The sequence below is a fragment of the Rhagoletis pomonella genome, unplaced genomic scaffold (assembly GCF_013731165.1).
Source record: "Rhagoletis pomonella isolate Grant_MI unplaced genomic scaffold, Rhpom_1.0 Rhpom_scaffold_02485, whole genome shotgun sequence".
In the NCBI taxonomy this organism is placed as follows: Eukaryota; Metazoa; Arthropoda; class Insecta; order Diptera; family Tephritidae; genus Rhagoletis; species Rhagoletis pomonella.
Genome location: NW_023461039.1, coordinates 5,417 through 15,994, shown reverse-complemented (window position 1 = coordinate 15,994; position 10,578 = coordinate 5,417). Strand labels below are relative to the sequence as shown.

At 36.8% G+C, this 10,578-nt stretch overlaps 1 protein-coding gene across 1 annotated transcript; it reads left to right on the top strand.

Moving 5' to 3' along the window:
- Positions 1-3,629: 3,629 nt before the first annotated feature.
- On the top strand, positions 3,630-10,009 carry LOC118753452. The gene is made up of 16 exons (XM_036488329.1): positions 3,630-4,401; positions 4,461-4,510; positions 4,578-4,773; positions 4,836-5,015; positions 5,205-6,051; positions 6,123-6,257; positions 6,333-6,544; positions 6,612-6,683; positions 6,768-7,093; positions 7,165-7,345; positions 7,410-7,469; positions 7,528-7,707; positions 7,775-8,115; positions 8,326-8,473; positions 8,535-8,711; positions 8,780-10,009. Exons 1-16 carry the CDS (start codon positions 4,369-4,371, stop codon positions 8,927-8,929), a joined length of 3,288 nt encoding a protein of 1,095 aa, XP_036344222.1. The 5' UTR covers positions 3,630-4,368; the 3' UTR covers positions 8,930-10,009.
- Positions 10,010-10,578: the final 569 nt, after the last annotated feature.

Below are 10,578 nucleotides of genomic sequence, written 5' to 3'. Positions count from 1 at the left end.
AAATATTTAATAAATATATTTCGAAAATATAATAAAATAAAAGCAGTATAAACGAAAAGATAAAAATATACCTACACACATAATACATATACATATATAAAAACACATACATACAGCTTGGTGCAGCCAACAGAAAGCTGGTTATCGGAGGCATACAAACAAATACAAATTGAGCGGATTTACAAAAACAATACCATACATATATGTAGTTACATGCATACATACTATTTACAAATATACAAACATATGTACAGGGTGATTCATTGAGACCTCAGTTTGGAAATAATATGTAAAACAAGCAATATTGTCGAAATGAAAGACAATGAAAATGCCCACCACGACTCGTCAGGAAATATAGATTGCGCATTTCAAAATTTTCCAATAATTTTTGGCATAGTGCGAGCTGTATACCATTTATAACGCGTATGACTTCGTTCCTCAGCATACATATTATTCAAGGTCATGTCACCTAATTCAAACCATAAAGGGTTTGTTTTCATGTTTCGATAATGTCTACCGCAACAGTCTCACTGGCATCGAATAATTGCTGTCCGTTGACTCCACCAGTACCAACAACCACGCCAAACAGTAGTTTCTCTTTGTGGGTGCATAGATTTCTCTTGAAGAACCTTTAAGATTCCTTTACATGGGTCGATTTCTGTCGACTCGAAAATCGACCTGTGTAAAAGCAGCTTTTTGCGTGTTGTTCAACTGAGTATCGTTCAATGATTAAGTTCGCCAAAGCCTGTAGTACCAATTGTGTTACAAAAAAATTAAAAGAAAAACATTAAGATATCACAAATAATTGCTCTCAAAGATCTGCATCACCCTTGAATCATCCTATGTATACATTAAAGGATTTTAATTTTGCCGGTGAATACATCCTGATTTTAAAAGTTTACTCAAGCCACCCATAAAACCAAATATTGTTCTTACTTCCATACATAAATTGTATATACAATACATAGTACATACCTAGATATGTACGATCTACACTCTTTTCTGCCGCCGATCAGAGTCCATAAGATATCAACAAACTGTATGAATTTTAAATGAATATATCAAATTAAATTCGTGTATACTAATTAATAAGAATAAAAAAAATAATAATAACAAAACAGTTGAAATATATTTTTTTTTCTATAAATCTATTTGGTAAGTAAAAAAAAGAAGACAAAAGGGATACTTCTTTTCTTCGCAAAGCTGATGTAGGTACATATGTAAGCGTAGGACCATCGCGGTTATATAGAAATATTGAGTGTTTTGAAATTCCTAGCCTAGGTCAAATAGGAAGTAATAAGCATTTGAAGGTAAATATTCGCCGCTCATATTTGGCGCTCTTTGACCGAGTTGAATGTCCATGCAAAGGATGGGTTGGTATTGTGTTTGCCACTTCGGACTTAGGCGCGAGAGAAGCTATTGTGGTGGCTCAAGGGCTTCCGCTGGCTCTGTGATCGTGATTCGATGCATCATGTCGCGGTGTGTATTGTTCAAGGCTTTAGTTTATTGCGCCTTCGAGAAACGAAGCTCTACGTTCGACTTAGCGTAGTACTTCCAGCCTAGGAAAAGCCTTCTCACATATCTAGGTGGCAGTTGTCACGAAGCAAAGCGTTATTGAGACGGTTTACGTTGAGTTTTAGCCTGGCCTTCATCGTCCATATTATGAAAGGTGTGCCAGCGATTTTAGCTGCTAGTTGAATCTACCGCTATCAAGACAATCACTAATTTCATGGCAAAAACTGTCGTAAGTTCCTAAAGCAATCCCAGATAACGACGAAGCAAATTTGATCAAGTAAAGATTAAACAGCGTCTGGGATAGAAGACTCCGTTAATCCATCGACGGCTGGCACAGCAGAGATAATTGATCATCCACGGCTTCATCGGATCTGAAAGGAACGAGTCAAGGGTGTCCTGGTAAAGTGTCACTTTACTTTCGAAAGACCAAACGCGTGAGGAAACACAAGATCGGCGTTTGTTCAGACCATCGCTTATCTGTGCGGTGGTTGCGTTCAGCGCTGCTTTCGTGCTAAGCATCGTTCGGAATCCATGTGCAATTGATGTACACTCTATGTTTCAATTGAACAGCTAATTGGCAAATCTTAGTTTAAACCAGCCAGCTCGAGCGTTTAGTCTAAGTTTAAGCCACATCCGTGCACTGAAAAACCGACCCTAAGTTTTATTCTTGATAACTGCAAGATTTCATTTAAATTTTTTCTTATATATATATACATTCTCATTTGGTTTTGATCTAAGCAAGTTTTATCCAAATCGATTGGGGTTTTGCAATTAAGTTTCAAAAGAATGCTGCTAGGTCCTTTTCCTGTTCCTTCTTCTTGCTCATTCAGCATTCACCGTAACTACGTTTCAGAGTAGGGTTTCCGAGCATAATCGGCCCATCAAAATGAGTACTTGTACGTCGATAACAGAAAATTAAGCGAAGGAAGTAGCGTACGTGCCGTAGAGGTACGCCGCAATGAAGGTGTTGCGTCTGCAAACAAAAATCAGCTGTTCCTTATGGCCGCGTACTTGGGGTTTACACAGGTAAATTTTGCAGATACAATAGCAAAACATTCACACTTTGTTTACCAATATATTCACACTTTTCTTGATGTCTTCGTCACTGTCTCTGGCTTTTAGAAGACAGTTTATTGTCTGGATGCCTACTTTACTCAAACAATGTGACAATTAATACATATTCTCATTTGTCTTGTCTTGTGTAAGCGCGGGGTTATACAACTCTTAGCTGTGACGGACTCATGTGCGTCAAAATTTGAGTATTGGCCAACGTTCGTTGGGTCCGTCGACGCAAGGGTTGCCAATCTTGCGCTCTCTATGCAAACACACACAGGCTACTCAACTGTCAGTTTCATCCTTGAGCGGAACGTACGCAAAGTATTCATTCTGACAGGGCTATAAGGTAAAAGTGAAGGTGGCCAACATGTTCGCCAGCAAATGCGTGACGCCGCACAATGGGACTACAGGGATCAAAATTAGTAAGAACGGATTATTAAATTACCAAAAGGCAATGATGGAGATTCATAAAACAATATAAAACTGCATAATTGCTGGCATTAGATGAGCTTAATGTAGATACAGTTTAAAAATAAATTGGTAGGCGAACATTTTGATTTTGTCGCAAGTAGTTTAGATTAATTTTTACACTAGTGCGGATATTCAATAATCTAATCTGATTGATGATCAGTTTTTTCATATATCTGTGGTCAAGCATTGCTGTAAATTTTTATATATATTTGCTGAAATTCATAATACAGTTTCACTTGAAATTTACATAATTTTGTGAGTATGAAATTTTTCAATTGCCTAATTTAAAAAGGGATATTTAAAAAGGCTAGATAAATTATTCTAGGGATAAGTCATCATTAAGTATGCGTATCATATTTGAAATAGTTCCAGCTACGTTCAATTTTGATATAAGCTTGTATTGTTCGTTTTATTGACACCAAAGAACGTAAATCTATAAGAAGATACAAAACGTTATAATTGTAGCGAGTCTCAACATCAGGAGCGAAGCTTGCCTTCCCTTTTGCTCAAATACGTTTTTAGACTGGATGAAAAGAGAAGGTACGCTCCTGATGTTCACATTCGCAACAATTATAACGTGTTGTCTCTTCTTATAGATTTACGTTCTTTGTAGACACGAATCCTGTAAAATTTATTGAGCTTAGATTAAGTAATATGCAATATAAAATGGAAGTGGAAGAAGGTGTACATATTTATGACTCGCGAATCTATTCATCAGATTCGGAAATCAGCGCTTTCGGTGAAAAAGTCCTACTTGCCTTAGCTCAACATTTTTTGTTTATAATATAGGAGTAATTAAAGGTTTTCGTGCAAGCAATTACCTTCATTCGAAAGCGAGAAATGGAAGCTGCTTTAGAAATAAAATAAACTTGTGTGTTAATTTTATCCAAAAATTATAAAATCTAGCATTTTAAGACTAAAGGAGAAGTGTAAGAGGTGGGTGTAAAGTGGGAGTCTCATTGCTACCTACCAATGAAAAAAAAATTTATATTAGGTTAAGTTACTTAAAGTCTAGACTAACTCAACCTCATATATGTGGCATATTTTTCTTCAAATGCAAAAGTTAACTTGCCAATAGTCAAGTTCCTCCTGTAGAGAAAACACTGTAGTGGCCGTTTGCTTACATTCTGACAGCCAACCATTCACAATAGACGAAACAGCTGTCAACGAAGAAGAAGCATATGACAAATTCGCCAGGCCGATGGGTACACAAAAATTTTCGCTGATTGCACAAATGTATAAAATTCGTTAGGAGGACTCAATTAAAAAGCGTAGGAATAATTTTAATTATTAAAAGGTGAGATTTATCAACGATCAACCAGCGCCATGGCGGAGCATACGTTCCTTGGCACTTGGGAGGTGAGTGAACGCCGGTTATTTTACAGTCAGCTAAATTAAATGTGTAAATCATTTTTAAGATCGTGTCCTGCACCTTTGAACATAAAGCGGAAATTTCTGGATTGGAAGGGTATGTATTATTTAAATATGTGTGGTATTTATCAGGATTACTCATTGAACTTCATAACTAATTTCAGCATTAAATTTCGCCTGGATGATACGAATGATATAACATGGTATAATGATTTGGTTAATCCACTTCCAAAATCAAAAGACTGCGGTACTTGCTGCGATTCGGCAAGTGTCTTATTTAGTTGTGAAACATTCGATGTGAACGAAACAAATCCACGTTTAGTATTCGGCGCCTTTGCTGGTCATAGCATAGAATTTAGAGTAAATTTTTTGGTGCTTCTGCTTTATATGCATTAACCCCTCTCGTTAATTACGATTTGCAGACAAACACTTTAACACCGACTGATACGCTTATCTTGGACTGCGAAAGCTGGTATACATTAGAGTGCAAGCGGCTGAAGGAGTGCCACGCTGCCGGGCAAGAAAAAGAGTTCTCCTTCGCAGAGGCGCTGCAAGAGTCGTACTTCTCGGATGTAATCATTAAAAGCTCTGATGGCTTTGATGTAAGCAGTCTGGCATTTCTTTGGGATTGTTTTATTTATTTAATTTATAATACAATTATATGTTTTATTTTAATTTTTGTTTTAGTCTTCATTTCGCTGCTCTAATTAGTTGACTATTTGAGTTCTCATTTCTGCACAAAAAGGTTTCCATTAAAATTGTGTTTATACGCTATAACCAATTTTTTCTAGTTCCATGCACACTCTTCCGTTTTACGCCTAAATGGCTTCGACTGCAGCATGTGTGTGCTGACGAACGAGTCGATGTTGCCGCAGCCACCTACTGCTTGTAAAAACCACGACATATTGCAACCACAGCAGTACCAACAACCTCATAAAGGCCAGGATAGTGAGGGAGCTGGCACTTTACTTGGTGCGTCCAATGCCATCAAGATTTCTGTGACGCTGCCCATATCATGTTCTGATAACAATGACGATAGCCAGAAATCATTGCCGCGTCTCAATCTGTCGCCCATATATCTGCAACCGCCCTGCGAATATTCAAATGTTGGCAGCAACAGTGGCTTAATAGCTCATCGCAGTGGACATTTGTCAAACTCTTTTAATTGCCTCTCGAGTAGCGCCAACAACTATGATAAAAACGCGTCCAATGCAGAAGGCGGAGGAATGCGTCGTTTTCCACCCACTTCCAATTCCGACTCTCATCTCGAAACGCAATCTCATTGCAAAAATATATTTAATTTCTGTCAAGATTTTTTGCTGCAACCCACAGAGCCAACTACTGTGTGTAATACCAGACGCCCGCCTCTGTCACCATATCGCGCACGCAGCCCTTCGCCCTTTCCCAGCTCAATGGATACGCCGCCTTCTTCGCCTCTAACACCGGTGGGCGTTCTATACAACTTGCCGACATTTTTGTTGACGCCAGTGCTTCATTGGTTATACACTGAATCCCTGATGCCTGATATGGACGAAAATGTTTGCGAGAAGCTGATAAATTTCGCGGAAACGCAACCTTCTCTCACAAAAATGGTTGACCCAACTAGAAAGTATTTGAAACTGATACAGCTTAAGAAGTGTAAGCAATGCCTCCATGGTTTTAATGTCTAGATTATTAATTAATTACAACCATTAATTCTTCCTTAATAGTTGTGATTAATACTCTAATGGATACTCATTCTGTGCTCAACCACATCATACAAGCAATCAATCCTGTTACTATATCCCATGAACCCGCCTCACTCTACGCAACATTCAAAGACTGCCTCAAGGAATCTGCAATCGGTAAGATACGTACATACATACGAGAAGAGACTATGAAAAATTATTATAAATATATATATGCTGTTGTCCGTACAGGGTGTGCGAAAGTATTGCAATTTTGTAACATCTTTATTCGAGATGGCACAGATATAACGCGCTACCAAAAAAATGAGATCATCAAATATGTGCGCACACGAATTCCGATTTTTATGTCACAAATACATCAACTCTTGCGTAATATTTTGAACGTTTTTATTGGTTTAACTACAGAGGAGAAAGCAGAGTTGGTAAATTATTTAGTACCTGAAGTAAGTTTGAAAGCGCTTTTAGGAAATAAATCCGTCTTATAATAAAAACTTTGTTAATTATATTTAGATCGAATCCGCATTGGTGATACTAACTGATGTCGTCGAGGAAATTAAAAATTCCTTAGAAAAAATGTGTAAAGTGAGTAGGCATTACGCGAGCATTTTCATTGTTTTATATTCAAATTTTGCATCATTTATGCATGTACATATACGCGTGTTGCAGGATATAAATTGTTCACATTTGGATTTGTCGGTGAGACAGCTGTCTGACAATTCAATTGCAACACAAACTCAAAACATCGCTTTTATCAGCGCCAATGTAGTGTTGGAAGATAACGCAGCTCCGCTGTTTAGTCCACCTCCTATATCGCCCAGGCTTAGGCGTGGTCCCCCAGTGGGACTAACTCTTTACGATAATCCAACAGATAATAAGCGCCTCATGACTGCAGAAAATGATCTTAAATTCGTATTGTATATGTATGAGGTCCGAAAGATGCGTGATATATATGGTCGAATCGCAACGGCTTTGGAGATTATTAGGGACAAAAAGTAGGCGTGGCTAAAAGCCTTCTTAGAGTCAATAGATAAGCTAATGAAAGCGATTTTTTTTTAATTTATAGAAATTCATTCTGCGAAATGGATTACTTAAGTAAAAGGAGCACTATAAATCAAAATCTGGAACAGTTAATTATAGATATACCGGCATACATTTTGATAATGGAAAACCTCTCAGACCGAGTTGACGAGAAATTGGGCTGGAAGGAGTTTAAATTTTGCTTCAAATTGGCCACAAGTCAAATTGTATGAATTATTGAAAATGTACACATACTTATGTATATATTTTAAATTGCTCTGTTTATTCTAGAATGGCGTGATTGTTAAGCTTTTTGATCATAAGTCTGCGCTGCGCGACTCTATCAGCAACGTAAGTTGCTTGTTTACCTGTAATATATGTATATTTTTACTCAATTGCATAATTTTAGGTGTGTAAGCTGGTACAGAAAAACGAATTTACTCAATCACTTATAGAGCTTGGGCTTTTAGAGCCTTCCAATATTTTTGAACACGAACTAAAGCTAGCGGAAAATGACAACATCATGGAAAATGTGACTGATGAATTGACATTGGAGAATTGTCGCTCGTATGACTATAAAAATGTAAAGGTATACTGCTTTTTTATTACAGCCGCGCTTTTGCAGCTTATACTATGGTTTGATTGTGTTCATGCAGCTAAACTTGACAAAACACTTATGTGAGCCACCCATTGCCGCCAATAGTAATTTATCAAAGAATGCCTTACGTCTATTGCACTCAGCTCAGCTTGCGGATATGGAATTTGAGGTTCATACTTATTCGTCAAGCAACGCACAGCTGCCTGGCATAACAATATTGCACAAGGATGACATTGAGGTGACACAAGTGCATACACAGTTGCAAACACCGCATTCGGTGCAACTTCAACGACCACCAACGCAAGTACACACATTCCGTGCACATCGAGTGATTGTATCGTCGCGTTGTGAATGGTTCAAAAAAGCCCTTCTTTCCGGTATGCAAGAAAGCATAAAGAGGTAAACTTGTCAGCTGCTTATCTGAACTACCGCTGAATCCATCGGAAGTCCTATTTTCGTGAAATCTACGAAAATTTGATTACTGGATCCGAATAGCTACGAAGGTATACATTCAAAGTATACACCACGTTCGTAGCTATTCGAATTCAGTGATGGCGTTTATAATTGTTATTAATCAGCTTTCAAAGCAACTGCAACTTTTTCTTTTAGAAAAATCATCATAACCGATACTACGCCAGTGATATTTCGGCGCTTATTGCTGTATATTTATGGCGCACCTATAGATAAAACTGTGGGAGCTGAACAAATTTGTGAATTAATGCTACTATCTGATCGCTACTCAGTTTTTGACTTGAAGGTTGCAACAGATATTTAAATAAAAAATTACAGCTCTAATAATACAATTTATTTTTTAAAAGGAATTATGCGAAAATACTCTAAACTCGCTGATAGATGAAGAATCGGTGCTTTGTCTGCTGGGTATCGCCGATCGCTACATGGCCACTGCGTTGAAGTCGAATTGCTTATCGTTCCTATCACAGCACGCGAATCTGACAAAAAACGAAATGTTCAAAGAGTTACCACAAGCTCTTCAGGTATTGCTTTTGTCTGTATTTGGTTAAAACTGTATAAACTTATATTTACAAATTTCCATTTGTCACAGTTAGAAGTGATGGATTTGGTGCATTGGTATGGACGCGTTTCTGAACCTTGGGCCGATGGTTTTAAGTCACGAAGCGGTTCACGTCACAGTCTGAAGAGTCCTTCAAAGCCACGTTCTAGGTCCCGCAAATCGTCGCCCTCTTACATGTGACGATGACTGCGGCGTACATATATGTAAATAGCGTTTGCTGCTGAAGTGACATTAGAAACAAGCAACTGGGATTGAGTTTCAGGATTAGAAAAAATCAATGGAGTAAATGAGTATCGCTTACCTATGGTGGTATTTTAAACTAACATCCGAGAGTCGTAAAAACAAAAAAAAAAAATAATTTACAAAAATTTCTAGTTTTAATTGATACTCGATGTTGGTACCTATATACATATCTGTTTTAAGAGCGACCACATACCTTTTTTCTAACGCTTACAAGTGAAAATCCGTTTTTCAGCTATGCATGTATGTATGTTAAGCACAATAGCTTTTCATCATATAATTTTTTCCATAAAATGTTTTACACGCTTATTTTTTATCTAAGTGACCAAACCAGTATTCAGGTGTATTTGAATATTTATTGTGATTTATGTTAATACGCTTTGCAATATTAATTTATTAACAATTAGGGTGGTTTAAATTTTCAACTATTGTAGTAAATCTATAGTACTCATACATATCCTTGTTATTATTGTACATTTGCTATACTATATGTATACACACATACAAATTATATTATCTGAGAGAACTTTAACTGTGTTGAAATAAAGTATTATAAGCGATTAATTTAGAAAAATTTACCATTTTGAAAATGTTTAGATAACGTGTTGTGCTAAATGTAAATGGGGTTTAAAATGTAATTGGTGGGGAACAAACATATTTTTATTATGCAAATTTTCAAGCTATTTAACCTTAAAGAAACTCGTATTTACATGTATTTTCTAGTTGAAATTTAAAGCTAAACTATAAGCAATGCAAACACAAAACAATTCAAAGAAATTACAAAAGCAATGGCCTGGCAGAGTAAAAAGTGAAAACGACTCAAAATTGAAGACAATGCCAAGGCATCCTCATAGAAATCTATCTGCAATAAACTGGATTGAAAATGATTGATTGTAATTTTAAAAAGATATTATAACTGAATAGGTGATGTACTCATTATTATATTGTTTAATATTAACTAAATATGTTTATTGTTGTATTTTAATTCTTTAAAAAAGATAAATGAATTGTCAAAATAAAATTAAAATGTATGTTCTTATATAAAATGCGTGTTTGTTTCTTTTAACTTACATACATATCGACGCGCTCTTGTTTTACGCCTTAAGGCTCAGTTAGTCTAAACTTACGTAAGAAATTGTCAATGATTACTCAACACGCGAACTTAACCAGCAGCGAAAATATTTTGTTTTTGTATTTTCCGTTTCCGAGGCGTTTGATATGAAACGAGGTTTCGCGTGATTTCTTTAATCTGATGCCGGAGAATATCATAAGAACTGCAGAACAGTTATAATTTCGAAAAAGTAGAGAATTTCGTTTATGTGGGAACCAGCATTAACAACAATAATAACGTCAGCCTCTGAATCCGCGGCAGAATGATACAGCGCCTATGCTGGCTTAGTTAAGTCGTTAGAATTTCCAATTGGCGTCAGTTGGCACAGAAGAGAAACGACTGCCGCGCTTTGTTGGAGGGAGAGTTCATAAAAACCCATACCGCTTGCTCCCACACCGCCAAAGCTGTCTTTCTTGCTGCCATGATTTAATCAGCCTCATTGCGTAAGTCGTAAATTAGGCTGAATTGTACGACTCGA